We start from the raw sequence: 20,837 nt of genomic DNA on the forward strand, positions 1-20,837 counted from the left end.
AAAAACGAACTACAAACATATTAACGCCAAACATTCGGTAGAAATTATAGAATATTGTAATATATATATATATATATATATATATATATATATATATATATATATATTATAACTAGATAAATGAAAAACAGAGCCAACCTCGTCATCAAGATTGCACTGTTTGACGACAAATGTGCAATCGAGGCAGTTGAGGCCCACCAACAAGCCACTCAACTGCAGGGCATCTTCACACATCATCAAAGAATCCTCATCATAAATGTCTCTTTGTGTGTCATTCAATATGAGTTTTAATCAATTTTACACCGAACATGTGCAAACAGCTTATAACGAAAGATTGAAACATGGGTCCTTTTGCGTTATCACGTTGAATATTCATTACATTCATGCACTAGCCGGATGACACAGATAAGAAATATGATTTGAAAGTAAGTTAATCAAAAACAGCAAACAAATGAACAAACAAAAGAACAAATAAAAGAACAAACAAATGAACAAACAAAATAAAGAAACAAAGAATGAACATGGGAATGAAGAGAAAGGCAAGCATGCAGTGACTGCAGAGAACCTCAAAAGATCATCCTTGTGTTGAAGTAGGAGCACAAAGTACTCGGACAGTTTCTTTTGCATCAAGGCCAGTCGTAACCAGCCTCGAAGTCGACCAAGTGGACTCCTGTCAATCATATCATCATCATCATCACCTTTATCTAATTATAGACCTGTAACTAATATTACTTTCATCTCTAAAATAATAGAAAAAGTAGTTTTTAATCAACTGTCATCCTATTTAAACTTTAACTCCTTGCTACCTGTATCTCAATCTGGTTTCAGACCTGCTCACAGTACTGAAACTTCTTTACTCAAAATACACAATGATATCCTTCTCTCTAGTGACAATAGTAATCTTACTCTTCTTCTTGCTCTTGACTTTTCCTCGGCTTTTGATACTGTTGACCATACTATTCTCTTGAGACTGCTGCATCATTCTTTTAATATTACTGATTCTTGTCTATCTTGGTTTTCTTCTTATCTCTGTAATCGTTTTTCTTCTGTTGTTCTCAATAATTCTACTTCTAACTCCTCTACTCTTACTTTCGGGGTACCTCAGGGTTCTATCCTTGGCCCTCTTCTATTTATACTCTATACTTCTGAACTACCTCGTATTATTAATAACTTTTCTTTCTCTAGTCAACTATATGCTGATGATTTATACATTTATACTTCTTTTCCTCCATCTAATCTCAATAGTGTTCTTCATAATTTATCTCTATGTCTTTCTTCAATTATTGCTTGGTCTGACTCTATGTGTCTTAAACTTAATCCTTCTAAGTTTGAATTAATTTGTTTTAATAAATCTAAACACTCTATTACTATTCCTTCTATTATTTTACCTGATTCTAAAACTCTTGATGTCTCTCATAAGTTTCGTAGTCTAGGTTTTATCTTTGATTCTACTATGTCTCTCTCTTACAGATTAATAGTGTTGCTAGAAGCTCTTACTTTCATCTACGTAGAATAAAAAAAACTTTTGCCATTTCTTGATGATCCTACTCTTCTCCTTCTTGTTACTTCGTTAGTCTTATCTAGGATTGATTATTGTAACTCGCTCTACTATGGTCTTCCTGACTCTATACTCTATCCTTTAAGTAAAGCTTTTAACTCTGCTGCTCGTCTAGTTGCTCGTGCCCCTTTCTTTTCTTATATATCTCCATATCTTGTTCTCTTGCACTGGCTACCTATAAAATATAGAATAATTTTTAAAATTTGCACGTTCATGTATAAGTCTCAATCTAAATTATTTCCTAAGTATTTATCAGATATATTAATTGAACCTAAACTCCCCGGTTAACGATCGTCTTCTTCTTCTCGCTTTTTCTTAACTCGTGTTAAACACTCTTTTGCCAAATCTGCTTTTGCTTTTTTTGGTCCTTTTCTATGGAACTCTCTACCTACTTCTCTGACTACTTCTCCATCACTTGCGAAGTTCAGAGCGGATCTCAAGACCCATCTGTTTTCAAAATTCATTGAGGAGCGCTGTTGAACATCGCGGAAATAGCGCTTTATAAGCTAATTGATTGATTGATTGATTGATTGATCATCATCATCTTCATCATCATCTTCATTATCATCATCTTAATTATTATTTCAAGTTGGTACTGTTGTTATTAAAATCGTTAATATGTAGCTACTGTTATGAATAGATGAGTCGAACAAATGAAAGAAAACCACAAGCAAATAGTATGAAGACGTGGAATAGAATGACCCACTGTTTAGTGGTGTTGAAAGAAAGGTTTATAGTGATGTGCTGTTGTCTGTCTGATGTGATTTTAGAGATAAACAATAAACAGTGACAAGAAGTAAGTGAAAATATTAAAGATGGTAATTAAATAATAAAAACAGACCGAACCTGATATCATTCATTTCTTTAATACTGATGACGACTTCATTGAGGTCAGTTGACTCTCCTGCTAGTTGTTCAATGGCTGACCAAGCACTCTTCTTCTCCCTCAAGAAAACTTTCACTTCTTGTTCAGTGATTATAAAGTCATGGTAGTTGATAATTTTCAAATGCCAGTCATGAAATTCAGAAAAAAATGTAATACACTAGGCAGGCAGACACAAGACAACATGAAGAACCTCAATCCCAAACAACTTGCACCACAAAATAGCTTTCGTCGATAACAGTTTTGTACCGACTCACAAAGTAGAATGTGTAAAAATTCAGTAGAAAAAAATACCTCTTAGCCTGTTGTAAAATATGTGCTCCATGATGATAAGGAACTGTTTGAGTAGGGGATGATCATTATCAAATGGAATGGATGGATTCAATGAGGAACTAAGTATCTTCTTGATAACCAGCTTACAGATTGTTAACAGGTTTGTTCTCTCTACTTCTGCCTCAACAACTTTTTCAAAAATAAATATTGATGTTAATTCACGGCTATTAATGAAATAATTAATGAAATTACTTATTGTACTAGTAAAAAAATTAAATAATGTGAAGACAAAAAATACCTTTTCATTTAAACTTTTGAATTGCCTATAAAAAGCATTTAGTATAGACAAATGTTTAAATTTTTTATTTTAATTTTTAGATTACCTCTTGCTTTTTTACTTTTTTCTTCATATATTTCATATATTATATATATATATATATATATATATATATATATATATAGTTTGGAACGAGGCTTTCTTGGATGCATATATCGTTAAATTTATATGCCCATTTTGGATAAAAAACTACTAAATGCAGAATGGGCATATAAATTTAATGATATATGCATATATATATATATATATATATATATATATATATATATATATATTGGAATTATTGAGGAAAATCATAGAATTTTCGGCATTAGTTAACTTCCAATTAAACTTTTCAATTTTTCTAACGTTTGATCGTAAATCATTTTCAAGTTTCTTTAGTTAAAAATATCTGATCATCTGGGCACAACCACAACATATCAATTTGAACACCGAAGATGGTATAGGAATACCAAAAAAAGCTTTACTGCTTTATCGTGCATAAAACAAATGAAAACTTTGGTTTTGAACTAAAGAAACTTTAAAATGATTTACGATCAAACATTAGAAAAATTGAAAAGTTAAATTAGAAGTTAACTAACGGCGAACATGCCATGATTTTCATCAATAATATATATATATATATAATATATATATATATATATTTGATTGATAAAAATCACAGCATGTTCTGCTATATAAGCATTTAGTTTAAAACTTCCTTGCTAGCATACCTTTAGTTAAGGTTGTTAGGCCAGTTAGGGTTAATAATAGGGAACAATAATTATTATCGTAATAGGGCTACATTTAGTTAGTTTTACTTAACGAAATGAAGTTTAATTTTAAAAATTTTCTAACCAAAATCTGAATTTCTAACCAACTGAATCATACCTCATGCATGCCCCAAACTCTCTAAATCATCATCATCATCTACATCATTTTGAATGTATCTTTTATCATCATGGCAGGAATGTTTGTATTAGCAAACAAAAAACACAGCAGCTCATGGAAAATCAATTTATCAGCCACAAATTTATTAAAAATTTTTAGTTTTTTTTTTTTTAAATTTAATTTTAATTATTATCAAATAGAAGAAAACCTTGTTATGTTTTTTTATTTTTTTATCATTTTATTTTTGTTCATTTTTTCATAAAAAAAAAGTAAAAAATTAAATAACCTGTCTGATGATGCATTTTGCTTTGGTGGAAACGAGACAATCACAGTGCAGAAGGGGGAGAGGACAGATGAAGATAATAATAGCGATGATGATGATGGAATGGATGAAGTTGAAGTATAAATTAGCATGAGCTGATTAAACTTGCACATTAAATTTATGATTAAATTTCTAAATATAGTTTACAACGCTCATAACATTTTATTAAAAATTCCATGATTCTCAACGTTCAACGACGACATATATTCCGGCCGCAAAATTGAAAAAAATTGGAAGAAAAATTTGTTTACGTTTGAAATTAGATTAGATGAATATCAGTCACTCGTTCATAAACTTTCAGTTAAAAGGTTTTAGATGTTACAATAAAAGGCGATTATGAGCGAATAACCCATAATCGTAATTTATCTAATTCTCGTTACAAATTTTTAAATATTTTTATCAAATAATTCAATTATTTATATGGCTTCATGAGTTAATTTTTATTTATTATTATTCATCCGATGAAACGACAATTTTTTTAACTCATATATCGTTGGTTTACTTAACATTTCAGCTGCATTTTTTGAGAATTTTAAAATTTGGTATTCTATTCTATTTTTTTGAGAATTTTAAAATTTGGTATTCTAATTTTAACCTAATGTTGATAATGCTGACAACGTACCAAGCAATAGATGAGACTTTTAGAATAATTGCATTTTCCGAGAGAAACTATTCATTTTTCAACTCATTCAATATAAGCACGAATAATTTCAACATTACAAAATTAAAAGGTGGTGAATTATTTGTTTCGTTGTATGTTTCTTTTTTTTCTCAAATTCAAATTTTTTCAGTCTGTTCAGACTAGTTCTCCATCCAGAAGATCAACCAGTTTTAGAAGAAAAATATGATATTTATATGAATGAATCGATGTAGGGGAATTCAACAATTTGATTATTTAAAACTGAACTTTTCTGAAACTTTAATTGATAAATTGTTTGTAGTAAAATAATAAAAAGATTTTATTATTATTTTACGATAAAGTTCTTTTCAAAATATTGCGTAAAAAAACCAACTTTGTTACTCAGGGTTTAGGTGTAGTTAGAGGTGTTTTTAAAAGTAATTACAATTTTTCGTTTTTTAGCGCTCTTTCAACTTTTGTGTTGATAATCTTTTTAGCAGTCATTTGCACAGGACCTAACAACTGGAATAATTTAACGTCAAAACTCGAACACTGCAGTTAAGAATATCGCATTTAACTTATTAGTTTACACCCTGTTATAGACTGATAAATTTTATGTCAATTCCATTCATGGTTTGTTGAAAGTTTCAAAAATCCAACACTCGCAACGTGTTTAATTTTTCAATATTTTCTCTGCTTGTAGATGCTTACACTTTGGTCCTTTTTGTTATCAAGAAAAAACTATGAAATTTTGCTAATCAACCTTATTACCTCTGAAAAACATGGAAAAACCCAAAACCAACATAATATGTGGCGACAAATTGAGATTTTATGACATTTCAATTTGTGACGTCATTTTTAAAAATAAACATTAAATTCGAAAACATTAAAAATAAATGGTTGAAAATAATTGAAAAAAGAGACCCAAAAATAAATTAATAACAATATAATGTTTTATGAAGTTCATTCCAAATCCTCACCTTTGACATTCCCAGCTATCCGCGATACCCTGTTGATCAAGGTTTCACGAACCTGCCAATGAAGAGAATAGTGTCAGTCCAATCATCTCGAATAAGAAAAATAAATGGATGGTTAGCGTTGATTTCAACAGAACTGTCTTTACTGCCTGTCTTAGTCGATTTATACTCGCCTGTACCGACGACCGCAGCAGCAGACGCTCTAGTGCCCTTTTTATCAACAGAGATGTGAGTTTTGTGGAAAATATTTGTTACTGAGGATGTTTTGCTGAATAATTTAGATAGATGGCCCTGCTCAGTGAAAAGACTGCTCATGTTCATTTTATTCAAAGTTCCAACAACTTCAACATTTGAATCAAATTCGAAAAGTGGTAAATGAAGAGTGCAGTTGTAAAAATCCCAATTGCTTCTTTCCAGTCCCAATGAAACATTTTTTGTTAGTTTTTTCTCGACTATATCTAAAGGATCAGTCAAAGATTTTGGAAGAATAATAAGGAAATGGTACCGTACTGTAACATAGTAACTTCACTATTTAATTCTGGACTGAATTGATAAAGAAGGTCTCTACTGAAGGTCATGAATTTTGTTGTAACGGATTTTTCATTGTTGATATGAAATATATTTTCTTTTGTCATGTCAGGGTTAAATGGTTCACTCCATTTGGTATTAAAAGAGACTGCGTTGGCAAAAACTAACTTGGTTTCCTGTTTCACTCCACCAGGTGGAATGAAATTTTTTATCATGTGGTCAGTTGCGTTTTCAAATTTTTTGTTGATTTCCTCCAAGCAGTTGTTTGGATTGTGCCTTACGATAAAATTAAACAAAATTCACAAACACTCAATCTAATGAAATATTGATAAAACTATTTTAGGAACATTTAACATTTCACATCAAAGCTAGCTGACAACAATCATGTATGGTCTTCAACGTAAAAATTCATTCAGACTAATATTTGCATTTAAGCTTGGCTTTAACCGCTGCCTATTGCTTTTTAAGTATCGTTGTTATTTTTTTGGACCAAAATTAAACCACTACTTTCATTAAAGCGTTTTGAATATTTTGTTTCGCAAATGAAAACGTTTAAAGCCAACAAAAACTAACAGAAAATTGCAGTAGTTTGGTTCTTGGAAGTAGTCATAGAGTTTCGACTGATTTAGATAATTTTCCAACAAAGTAACCTGCTTGTCACAAAACATGAAATTAATTACTTTGAGATTGACTAAATCCTTTAATTTTTCGTCGTAATGTTTCCTCAATTCATGGATACTTTTGTGGAAATCAACATCTGACGTTCCGTTCAGTTTAAAACCCTCCTTCATCTCCTTTTCAGTGACTCCTATTAAATAAATTTTAAATAACATATATTTTTCCCGTTTGTTGATGAACGAATATTTTTAAATTGCGCAAACCTTAAAAAATCATCAAATTTTTGGTTTTATTCATTTTTTGTTGATTAAAAAATGAATATTGTTTAAGGTCTGAAATTGTTCAAAATTGTTTTTGAGTAAAATAATATTTTTCTATTTTAATTCAAAATCAAAATCCTATATATGAATTTATCATTACTATATATTTTGAACGAAAACATACCAAAAAAGTAATTCGTTTTCAATTGAACTTTCAATTGTAAATTTAAAACTATTGAAATTGATCGATAGTTTAATTATTATCGTAAGTGACAAAAATATCATCTACGATTCTACGTATCGACCGTAAAATTGTGGTTTGACTTGTGGGTTTTGGTAACTATATTTTTTTTCAATATGTCCCATCTAAAAGTTGGCAAACAGGACGCCCAATGGGGAGCTCATTTTGCATAGCTTAAAATATAAACAGCAATTTCAAAACTTCGGTCAATACCAAATCAACCAACAAAGGCTGAAATAAATATCAATGGTCTCGGTAAAAAGTATACATTCGTGAAGGACATAATTACAGATCACGAAGTTGATATCATGGCAGTATGTGAGAGTAGACATTCAAGTTCAGAGGATGTTGTCTTGCGCAGAATGGTTCCTGAGGGTTATTGTTGTCTGGATGTTGCACGTAAGGTGAATGATGATAAAGTGATAAAAGGAATTGCTCCTGTTGGTGGTGGTGTGGCCGTTGTTGTCAGAGAAAGCATGAAACCAACAATAATTGAACTGGTTCATGGTTTGAAGACTTTTGAATATATATGTATATCCTGCTTTCCAACAAAATTTAAACGAGTTTTACTTTTAAATATTTATCGTCCGGGCTCTCAGCAAGTCACAAACTGTTTTTATACTGAAATTCAGTTGATATTTGAAGGTCTTGAAATGCAACATGGTCATATCATTATAACTGGTGATCTAAATATTCATTTCGAGGATGAAACAAATTCGCATGCCATGCGTTTACTGACATTGATGGATGCTTTTGGGTACAAACAACATGTCATGTCTTCAACACATGTTTTGGAAGGCACCCTTGATGTTATCATTACGAAAGAGAATGGAATCATAAAACTGTTGACGTTCTCCCACCAACATTGTCGGATCATGGGCTGGTACTAGCTGAATTTGTTATAGCGGTAGATAGAAGTACTCCTGTTCTTACAAAGTTGATTCGCAGTTTCAAAAAGTTTGATAAACAAATGTTCCAGAAGAAGTTGTTGGACAGTGATTTATGCTGTGAGGATTCATTTTCCGAGTTTGATGTTGATCGGCTGTTCCAGACATATGAAGCAACATTTCGTTCATTGATTGATAGATTTGCCCCAGTCAGGAAAATCACAGTACGTGCTCTAAAACCTCTCTGGTTTGACAATGAATGCCTGAACAAAAAACGAGAAGTTCGCAAACTAGAGAACATCTTTAGATTAAAACGAGATGATGAGACTCGTAGAGCTTGGACGACAGTACTGAAACAAAAACATGATCTGTTCATGCAAAAAGAAAGGATGTATTGGCAGTCAGTTGTTTCATCGAATGTCAAGAACCCTAAGGGGCTGTGGAAAATTATATCAGCATTGCTCGGGAGGAATGAAACTTTCAAGCCTAGCAAGATTTCTGCAGAGGAGTATTTGAAATATATTGTTAAAAAGACAGAGCCAGCACATATCGATGATCTTTGTAGACCACAATCTCCTGTCATCAGAAAAGTTAGCTGTCATTTTGACCAGTTTGAGATTGTCGCACCAGATGAGGTGGCAAAAATAATGTCATTGATGCCAGCAAAAAGTTGTGGTACTGACCCTGCACCATCTTTCTTGATCAAACAATTTTCTGGTATTCTGATGCCATATCTATGTGCATTATGTAATGCATCACAACAATCGTCATGTCTGCCGGAGAGTCAAAAAAGGGCTATCATACTTCCTAAGCTAAAAAAAAGCTGGTTCCGATGCGAGTGACGTTAGGAGCTATCGGCCGATTTCAAACCTCACGTTTGTTTCCAAGCTCATTGAAAAATTAGTGGCCAAACAATTGATTGCATACCTGAAATTAAACCGACTTTTCCCTAAACTTCAATCAGGTTTTTGCTCTGGACGCTCAACTGAGACAGCAATTCTAAAGGTCTTCAATGATGTTTATGAGGCTATTGATTCTGGTAGTATCTCTCTCTTGGCTCTGCTCGATGTCGGAGCTGCTTTCGATACGATCAACCACAAGATTACTGCAGTTCAATCCTCTATGGTACAAGCTTGTATCTTCAAAACTGCATACAGTCTATTCTGAACACTGCAGCAAGAATAATTGCTGGTTTAACAAAATATGAATCTGTTTTATCATATATGCGAAATGAACTTCACTGGTTGCCAGTTTGTTATAGAATCGAATTCAGAATAGCAATGTTTACAAGAGACAGTTTGATGGGACTTGGTCCTCGATACCTTCAACAGCTGATCGTGCCTGTCCCTACGGCTGCCGGGGGGCGAAAACTCAGATCCTCTGCCAAAAAGAAATTCGTTGTTCCTAGGTTCGGGAATAAACTGCCCGATGATGTCGTTGATAGTATGGATGAAAGAGACATGTTCCGAAAACGACTTAAACATCACTTTTTTGACCGGCAGCTTCTCGAACAGCGCCTCTGAGTTTTACATAGAGGGGCGCTATATAAATTCTCCATACCATACCAAAGGAGAATGCATAAACGGAAAAAGTGAATGCTGCAGATTTGGATGACAGAATAAAGAATTGGAAAAAGTGACCTAACTGTTAATTAATAACTGTTATAACTGTTATAAAAAATTACCCATTAAATCAATAATCTTAAAACGAGAGCAACAAGATAATAGCAACCGGACCACTGAAAATAACATTGTATTGTGGATTTGTGGAGCGCCTTTATTTTTTTTTGCAGATCTCAGTCTATTTCTCTCAGGAACATTCAAGACTAAGTTTAACATCTCTTTCGGTGCCTTTCCGGTTAGACAATTTTTTTTACCATGAAAAATATTTTAAGTCGTATTCTGCCCTCCACAGATAGCCAATAAAGTTGGTTTTTCATGTAATTAGAAATGCTGTCAAATTTAGAGACTCAAGCAAGTAGTCTAGCGGCAAACTTAAGAACCGGTTGAATGGATGCCAGTTGACTTTCATTCACACCATACAAACTGAAATGCAGTAATCAACCTGCGTAAAAACATGGCTGGTCGATAGAGTTCTTGTAGACTCTTCCGAGAGTCCGATTCTTCGCTCTTATTAATAATTTATAAAGCTGATAAAAAGTTTGTTGACGGAAACGTTTCTCATGATCTTCCACAGAAAGGCCTGTGTCGAGAACGACGCCTAGATCAACAACTGATCCCTTGAAATTATCCACATCTTGCAATCGGCGCTGACTACCAAGCCACATTTGTTTAGTTTTATTGTTGTTGAGTTTTAGTCTATTTGCTGACATCTACTCTTCTACCGCCTGTATTGAGTCAGAAACGGTAGCCGTTAATTCACTCATCGATTCCTGTGCACATCGCTGATACCGGATGATTCGACAACCTTCACTAAGTCAACTTTATATATAAAATGTAGAGTAGGGGTCTAAGGACTGAATCTTGAAGCACACCACGATCTAGTGTCGATGTAGCTTTTTCTGACCCCATGGTAATGATTTGGGTTCGCTGAGATAAGTATGACTTAAACCATTTTATTTAAAGCAGCCCCGTTGATACTATAGGATATTGAAAGCTGATGATATTTCTTACGACAGTCTCAACTCTAATTATATATATATATATATATATATGTGTGTGTGTGTGTGTGTGTGTGTGTGTGTGTGTGTGTGTGTGTGAGTGTGTGTTTGCGTGGCGTGTGTGTTATTTACATCCTCTGAAAGAAGAAAGTTAGAGCGGTGTTAGCGCTTTTGAGTAACAAGATTTTGCATACTAATTTAATACATTTTATGATCAAAAATTTAATTCAATCTTTTAAAAAACTAATAAAAACAATGAAATAATCAACCAAGTGCCAAATCAATGAAATAAATAACATCAACAAGTATTCGGCCGATCAAAAAATTACTCAAAATATAAATAATAAACCCAACAAAAAGCAAAAATAAGCAATAAATCATTAAAACAAGTTAATACAAACCAAGCAACCAAATAATGAGTAAAATGCAACAATCAATTGAACAAGCAATAAACCAATAAATAAAATATCAAAAATCAACTGAACAAGCAATAAATAAATAATGCACGTATATAAAAAACAAACAATTAATCAAATAAATAGGGAAATTCATGCAAGCAAGCAAGCAATACCTAAAATAAATCAAATTTAATCAAATAATCAATTAAACAAAAAAAAGAAAATTCTCAAAACTATTCAAAACTAAATGTGAAAACAAATCCTAACCATCAGCTCCCAGGTAAACCATGGTCAGTGAGATGAGGATGTTTATAGGGGAGAATATGAGATTGTTGTCGGGACTTCCCTCCGCAATACTCTTGTACATATCTAGGCTGAACTCGTAGGTGAAACTTAAATTTGGGTTTGCATTATTGGTTAGTCCTGTCGTGATACCTTCTTACCTAGGTTTAATTAGGTTAGATTATATTTTTGTGAGATTCAATTTTGTGAGATAAACATTAACAAAAAAGTTTATTCAAATTTTAAAAATAAAACCGAATTGCAAATTATTACAATTTGAATGTATCTGACAATTTATTGATAACGTGGCTATATACTGTTACACAGTCACGCACATACACACCAGACACGCACATACATACACACACACACAAACTATAACGTAAGATCATGTAACTACCTCCTCATGTTCATGTAGCATATATATGATATATAAAATATACACATAGAGAAAAAAACATTATATAATATAACATTGAGCAGCCGATAATACAACGCATATGTAAATGCGTTCCGTAATAACTCGGAACAATAAATAGGAGTTGCATCCAAGTCTCTGGTGGTTAACATGTCTGTCCAGTGCAATCCATATATTTAGAGTCTGTTTTCACACTAGTTTCCATAAACAATTAATTATTCATCAAACTCATCAAATTTTACAATTTTTACATTTTTATAGTTCAGTAAAAACTCAGAACAATAATTGTAATTGCATCGTAGCTTATGTTAATGACAAGATGGAGCTTAGCGAAAATTATTTGACCATTATTCAGCATAAATATGTTCAACTTTTGATATTTATCACACCAACGATAGAATAAATAGGATAATTAAGAAATAATCAAAACGAACTCATCAATGTTTTTGCTTCACGTTTACTTTTCATTTACTATTACATTTTATAACGTTTTGAATATCTTATTAATTTTATATATTGTTTGGTGGAAAGTCAATTAAAAAATATGTATAGGCATTAAATGTTTTTTCCCTTGATAAATTTAATAATGGACAAAGAAGAATGTGAAAGCAATAATAGAAATGATTAATATTGATTATTAATTAAAATGGCTAGTTCATAATCAAGTAACAAATTTAAGTATTAGTTGTTATTATATGTTAGACAAATTATTGTTTAAAACTCTCATTTTAATATAAAAAAAAATCAATCACAAAACCTGACGAAAATATGAAATTAAAATGAGAATAAAATGCAAATATTGGTTCGATTATTTCATTTGAATATGTGGCTTGAATAAAAAATTATACACAAAAATGTATACAAATGAATAATAGCAAAAACAACTTTATTTAATAAAAATTTGAATGTTAACATTTTTTGGTTTGTTCAAATCGCTATCATTATTCGTTTTACGAAATTTATTCAAAAACATTTAGTATGACTATACAAAATTTTATTAGTAACGGGAATCACAGTATGGCCGCAATAATAGTAAAAAAGCCAATCATTAAATTCATTCAATCGTAATCCTACGACCTGAACCTGCATATACTGTCAGAAATGCAATTATTGATGAAAATCACAGCATGTTCGGCGTTAGTTAACCTCCAATTTAACTTTTTGATTTTTTTTAACGGCTGATCGTAAATCATTTTCAAGTTTCTTTAGTTCAAAACCAAAATTTTCGTTAATTAAATGCATGATAGAACAGAAAAGCTTTTTTCGGTATTCCTATACCATCTTGCCTGCATTTTTGTATTTTTCCAACTGTTGTGGCATATGCTTGTAATAATTTTATTTGTAAAAATTATTTTTTGTTGTGCAGATGCTTTGCTTGATTGAAATGTAACATCAGAAGCATCTATTCCGTCTCTAACAAGTGCCAGTGCAAAAAAGATTAAATGTTTGGTCGTTAATAACATGATATGAAGAAGAAAGTCATTAAAATGTTATTACATTTCGACATTTGAAAATGTTTAAAAATATTGAATTTGTTTTATTGCGCAATCGTGGTTGTCTTTATTTAGCGTTTTATTCAACGTATAGCAAAAATTAAAAATTCATTTGCAGATTGTTCCACGTCCATATTTAGTTGCACTCGTTAAAAAATGTACAAAATTAAAAAATATTTTGAAAAAATTGAGTATTCATGTTATAATCTGCAGTTCCTACAGTTCCAGTTCCACTACGAGATCAAATAATCGCAAGTTTTTAAAGTCAGGCTGTTCGTCTTAGATGATTTACAATCGATCAGTTATTTTCAGCAACACTAAAATATATAATTCACCAATGGATATGGATTGTTGCAGGGTTGCTTGGACTGCCACACAGCCGTATCCGACGACTCGAGGGATCTTGTAGCACGCCTAACGCTGATGCCATGCAGATCTTACTAACGGACCACGAACGACACGCTCCTGCAACCGCAACCAACTTTAACACTACATTGACTTTGAGTGACAAATCTCTCAACCGTCGCAAACTTTTCCCATTCCTAAAGTTACAAGCATTATTTTCAAATGCAAAAATGACGATTCTTATGAGTCTCAATTTTAGATATAGAATCGTCATGCGGCAAGATTAACCAGTGTTTCATTTATTTTAGAATATGCTAAGTGCTCTTCAATTTGGACTTGCAAAATAGGTTTACTTTTAATTCAACACCATGCCACGACCGATAAGAAGCATTAATATTTCAAAACATCACTTTAATGGGAACTCATTGATTCATTGAACAAGATAATCGTGAAAAATAAAACTTATCGAAACTACGAACTTTGTAACTTCAATTTATTTTAACACTGATAGTCATTTTACCATTTTGCCATAAAGTTTTTAATACGTTATTTTGTTTTAAAATTTTAATTATATTTGACAAATACTTCAAACTAATATAACTCGATATACTCGAAAATATTTACAGACAATTCAAAAGCTAAAATTAGAACTTCAATATTTCAACTATAAAAGATTATGTAACAAGATAGACAGCCGATGAGAAAATGAGACCTAACGCTTTCAACTGTTTTAAGATGTTGTTACTCTTGCTTTTTTATATTCTGGCACCAACAATCGTCTTCAAAAGTTGCGACCGGATAGTCTTCATCAAGTTTCGAAGACGAGGAGAGCTGGCTAGGAGAAACGTTGTTAGCCCTACCAAGCCAGTAGTAACTGAGTCGGTCGAACCAGTCAAGTTGAGACTCGTCAAAAGATGTTAGTATTCAATATTTTCATGTATTTCATCTATGCAGTTAATTTTATTTTTTTAAATTCATACATATACAACCGTTTTATTATTTAATCTACCTTATAAAAGCTGTTGAATTTTGCTAAGTTAATTAAGCATAATAAATAAAAAAAACTGTTTCGTTTGTTTAACTTGAATGAGCGAAGTTTATAAATTTCAAACTATTACACCAAATATTGATAAGGCCGGTTATTTCAAATTCAAATGCACTTAAAAATGAAAAAAATTTTTAACGAACTGCAAAAGATTCACAACAAAGACCAAAGGCATAAAAATAGCCAACCAGTGCTAAAACCCCGTTAAAGCGCAAAATTCAATCTCACTAACCAGCTCTTTAAACGTGGCTGTTTTTTTTATAGCAAGCATGTACTTATGTGTGTTAACTAAGAAGTTTCAGGATTTGCATATTTTTCTAATTAATATTTTATTTTTATTTACACTTAAGGCATGAAATAAACAAATTAACAAAAAAACAATATGAAAAACAGAATACGAATAAAACGATAATATAAAAACGCTGGAACAAAGCACTACTCATAAAAACCATATAAATTATAAATTGCATATTTATAAAAATGTTAAATATAATAATATAATAATATATACATATAGGTAACAAATACAATATGTTCAGTTTTAGTACATTTTTAACAAAAACTATCAATAAGAGTAAACAAAAAAATGTTTATTAAAATGGACAGAAATTGGTGCTTGTTCGTTGACCTTTATATCAGCATTAATCGTGCTGCTGTCTTCACAGAAAGAAATTGGTGATTGTTCGTTGGCCCTTTTATTTTGCCACCATGCCTATTGCGAAGATTTGGTATTATCGTTTCATCAAATTTATCAATATCAATAATCGTGCTGCTGTTTTCACACACAGAAATTGAATTTCTAAATGATAATCATTATCTGTTGCAACAAATTCTGTAGAACCTTTACCATCAGCGTAGCTGGCACAAGAGCCTGATAGTGGTTTGCTTTAGCAAAACAATCTTCTAACAGCATAGAGACCATGTCTCCATTCCAAAAACGAGGGTTTTTCATTTTCATTCAACTGCTCGACGTTAGTTTGCTTGTACCATTTTGGCCTTCTTGGTATACGCAGCAGTGACTTCAAATCATTTTGAATTTTTTGCATTTTCGCTGATTCTTTAGCAGGCAAAACCAGATTATCACATGACGTGTATTATGCCAAATAATGGCTGTTGGAGAAAGATAATCTTTTATTTGATCGACTGGTAATATGCCATTTGTAACCATCTCTGCTTTTGAAGCCACATTTTACCAGGCGTTGCCTGTAAGTGTTTTGCTTTAGCAACGGATTTCTAGCATCAATCTGAAAAATTACGTCATTTTTTTCAATGGCTCTCCGTAACTGCCTCAAAAATTTTTTCATATGGAGTTATTAAAATCTCTTCCATTTCTGAGAGCATAAAGAGACCATGTTTCCATTCCAAAAACGAGGTTTTTTCATTTTCATTCAACTGCTTGTCGTTAGTTTGCTTGACCCATTTTGGCCTTCTTAGTATACGCAGTAGTGACTTCAAATCATTTTGAATTTTTTGCATTTTCGCTGATTCTTCAGCAGGCAAAACCAGATTATCACATATTAAAATTGAATTTTCGCGTTCAGCAACAAACTCTGTCGTGGGTAACTCGGCAGTAGAAAAAAGTAGTAGAGGGTGTTCTCTTCTGTGATCGATCTAAAATTTATTTTTTTCCAGTCTAATCCACCATTTAAATCAGTGGTGAGAAGATCGCTAGGCATTTTTTCGGTCACCAAACCTATTTTTAATTAACAATTTTCCTAATAACGTATTCTAAATTCTTAAGAAACAAATTAATTTATCATGATGAGACAAGCTAATATGTATTTAAAAATAAGTGATGTACTCATCACATCATGAACAACGACCATACTATCGCCATCATTATTTTTGTAGTCTTTTGCACTCTTACGTTTCTTCGTTTTATCTCTCACAATATCCAGCCCAGTTATCTTTTGACAGTGCTTCATTAAGTAACCTAATCTTCAATCTTTTAAGTAGAGTTAGGAAATCTTTTTTGACGTAGTGTTGCATTAAAGTCTTGTCAATCAAAGAACACGCCCTAACTAAAGTTTCAAGAGCTAAATGTCGATTTACATAGTTTTTATTCACTAAAAATTCAGCCTCTCCGACAAATGGCTTATGATCTTTTTAGGGCATGAGTCGTCAAGCTTTTGAATAATTTCTCAAACAAATTTGTATAACAAAGCATTTAATTTATTTTTCGGACCAATTTTGTCCTTCGCTCTCAATTCATCATCAACTTATCATTTACCTTCGTGTAAGCATCGCTATTATTGTTCGTTGTTTCCGTCATCTTCATCATCATCTTCATCGTCAGCAACAACAGCTTCTCAGCATCATCAACAATCTCAGTCTCAGTCTCCGGATAGCAGTCATCGTTGTCATCATACTGTTTCTAATCTTTGAGTTCACCAGATACACTCCATTACCATCATCATTATCATGATTACCACCACCACTACTACTACTACCTCCACTATCATCGTCGTCGCCATAAACGATTGAGTTTATTACGTTATAAATATTAGTATTATTATTATTGTTGTTGTTCGTAATATTATTATTTCGATTATTATTATTAATGTTGTTATTCTTGTCGTTAAGTTCGACATACTTAACATAATTACCCTGGCTGCAATCATTATCATCCCAATAGCGTCCATCTTTGTAATTAATACTAATGACCGCGAAAACCCCATCATCATTTCTACCACTACTATTATCATCAACACTAGCATCGTTAACCTCGCTTACCATAGAGTTCACTATATTATTATTATTATTATTGTTGTTGATATTATCGTCGTCAACATCATTACCATTAATAACATCATCATTGACAAGTTGGACGTAGTTAATGTAGCTAATTTGATTTCCATTAACATCGTCATCACGACCATTTTTATTGTTGTTAGTATTATTGTTATTGATGTTGTCATTAGCGTCATTGTTGTCTCGGTCCTCGTCCTCATCATTGCTAACATCATCACCATTGTAATTTTTACCATCATTGCTAATATTATTATTACAACTACAATTATTATTCTTGTGATTGATATTATTATCGCGTTTTATATTACCATCATCAGTTGTGACATTATTATTAATATTATTATTGTTGTTATTATTATTAATCATATCGTTAACAATTTTTGCGTTGCTGTCATCTGTTTCGTCATCATCACCATCATTATCATTATCACCATCACAATCAATGCTATTTATGAAGAAATTCGTACTGCTGTCTTTACTAGCTTCGATACAATCGCTTACTTCAATAAGCTCAAAGCTAGTATCACTACTCAGACTGCCATCCTCATTATCATTATTATCATCATCATCATCATTATTATTATTATCATTATTATTAGTAGTAGCAGCAGCAGCAGCAGCAGTAGTAGTAGTATGACTATCATTACCATAATGATCGTAACTGAAATTTAACTCATCATTGTTGTCGACTTTATTCTTTTCATTATTAACATTATTATTTTTAACGTTATTGTTGCTATTTTTAATATTATTGTTGTTATAGACGTCATAATCATTTATAACTACGAAGCCGTCGCTATCGATGCTGCTTGCATCATCATCAGCACCATCATCATCAGCATCGTCATAGATTTCTTCTTCATCACAATCATCACCTACGATTATCATAAATCATGTTATCTGTATCGTAGCTAGTATCATAAAATACGTTATCAAATATCGGTAACAGTATCACAATGATATTAAAGTTATCATAAATGATACTAATGTTATCACGAGTTATTTTAATGTCATCTTAAATTATTTTATATCATAAATTATTTTAATGCCATCATAAAATAAATTGTTTTAATGTCATCATGAATTATGCTAATTTAATCTTAAATTATATTAATAATGATATTAATGTTATCATAAATGATACAAATGTTATTATAAGTTATTTTAATGTCGTCATGATTTATTTTAATGTCATCATGAATTATTTTATATCATAAATTCTTTTAATGCCATCATAAAAATAATTTATTTTAATGTCATCATAAATAATGCTAATGTCATCATAAATTATGTTAATGTTATCGTAAATTAATACTATCATCGTCAATAATAAAAATTACCGGTATTTTTATCATCGATTTCGGCTACGTGTTCTTTGCAGTTTCTTGATCTCATAATTATCCCACTTCAAATTTATTATAATTAATTAATAATAATCTGTTAAAAATAACTAATTATGTCTTAATTACTATTATTAGTAGTAAAATTATTGTTATTATTTAATTCAATAATATTATAACGAATGGCGGCGAGTAAAGAAAGACTAAAGAGTTACTTATTTTTACTTAATATTCTACAATACCTATAATATAAAACGTTAACTAATTTTTTTCTATTGTAATTAATTCTAATTAACCCCAATATAATTCTATTATAATAAAATTTTAATACTTAATACTGAATGTATTGTTACAAATCATTAAAGTGAAAAAGTAAAACTACCTTCGTCGGCAAATCTACACAACGAAACTTCAATAAAATGAATCTTCAAAAGATCTTTGTATCTTCTTTTATACACGTACACACACACACACACGCATGCACGCACACACACGCACATATATATATATATATATATATATATTACCAACCTATTACCAACATATATATATATATATATATATATATATATATATATATATATATATATCCTTGTAACCAGCTAACTCTGTCGTTTAACCTCGTGAATATTCATTCGCAGATACTTCTTTGTTTCCACGTTCTTTTTGTCTAGTAACCATTAAAAACACTCACCGTCATCATCATTCTTCTCTCTCACATCACCTATATCACCATTAAAACTATCATTGTTATAACTGATAGCATTTGTATTATCATAACTGATAGTATTTGTATCATAACTGATAGTATTTGTATCATAAATGGTAGTATCATAACTAGTACTATCATTATCACCACCGACAGGTACTGCTTTGTAGGTTTCTTTAATCTAGCTCATGCCTGGAGTAGCTGACCTACTTGCTGACCTACATAGTACAGCGTGAAACACTTACATGTAGTACACGTGTACTGCCCGAGTCTAAACGTGTTAGTTTATGTTTGTGTGTGAATGTGTGTGTGTTTGTCTGTCCGTCTGTGTGATTGTGCCGTTGTTTCTCGTTATTTTTTTGACAAAAATTGATGTTAAAGAAGCATTTTTCACCTTGCAAGTTCAAGCTTTATTGAATGATTTTTCTCGCAATGAAATCTCAAAATATATATTCACATACACACAGGCACGCACATACATATGCATTAACTCATAGACAGACGCGTACACGCACACAAACAGGGAGAAACCCGCTTAATTTAAAATGAGGAAGACAAAGAATTCTTTCTTGCCATGAAAAACATTTAGACCAACATTCAGCGGACAAAAATAAAAGAATGACATCAGCTATGAAGCAGTAAGAAGCTTTGCACGACAAAGGATTTATATGAAAATGTATGTATGTGGGTCTGTATGTATGTGACTGTATTTGTATGTGGGTCATGTCAGTATATTTGTTTGTCTGTATTTGTGAGTGAGTCTGTAATTGTGTGTGTCTGTATTTGTTTGTGTTTGTCTGTATGCGCGTCTGTATTTGTATGTGTTTGTATGCGTGTCTATATTTGTATGTGTTTGTGTCTGTATTTGTGTGTGTGTGTGTCTGTATGAGTGTCTGTATATGAGTGTGTGTGTGTATAAGTGTGTGTCTGTATAAAAATATGTGTGTTTGTCTGTATGTATGAGCGAGCATGCGGGTGTCTGTATATATGCGTTTGTAAATATGCACGTGTATTTTTAAATGCATGTATTTTTGATATATAAAAAGAGAAAGAAAGTGAAAGA

General features: G+C 31.6%; 2 protein-coding genes across 2 annotated transcripts in view; one reads left to right on the top strand and one right to left on the bottom strand.

The window, feature by feature from the left end:
- HELRODRAFT_80894 (hypothetical protein) overlaps positions 1 to 2,886 on the bottom strand; it is a gene marked incomplete at both ends in the record, with an annotated part of 18,907 nt that extends 16,021 nt beyond the window's left edge. Inside the window, 4 exons of the mRNA XM_009020480.1 lie at positions 114 to 262; positions 566 to 670; positions 2,405 to 2,522; positions 2,736 to 2,886. Coding sequence (XP_009018728.1) covers positions 114 to 262; positions 566 to 670; positions 2,405 to 2,522; positions 2,736 to 2,886 — 523 coding nt within the window. The remainder of the gene's footprint in view (positions 1 to 113; positions 263 to 565; positions 671 to 2,404; positions 2,523 to 2,735) is intronic.
- Positions 2,887 to 7,794: 4,908 nt separating this feature from the next.
- On the top strand, positions 7,795 to 8,376 carry HELRODRAFT_173902 (hypothetical protein; the record flags this gene model as incomplete). The annotated part of the gene is made up of 1 exon (XM_009020481.1): positions 7,795 to 8,376. One exon carries the CDS (start codon positions 7,795 to 7,797, stop codon positions 8,374 to 8,376), a length of 582 nt encoding a protein of 193 aa, XP_009018729.1.
- Positions 8,377 to 20,837: the final 12,461 nt, after the last annotated feature.

The sequence above is a fragment of the Helobdella robusta genome (genome assembly GCF_000326865.2).
Source record: "Helobdella robusta unplaced genomic scaffold HELROscaffold_28, whole genome shotgun sequence".
In the NCBI taxonomy this organism is placed as follows: Eukaryota; Metazoa; Annelida; class Clitellata; order Rhynchobdellida; family Glossiphoniidae; genus Helobdella; species Helobdella robusta.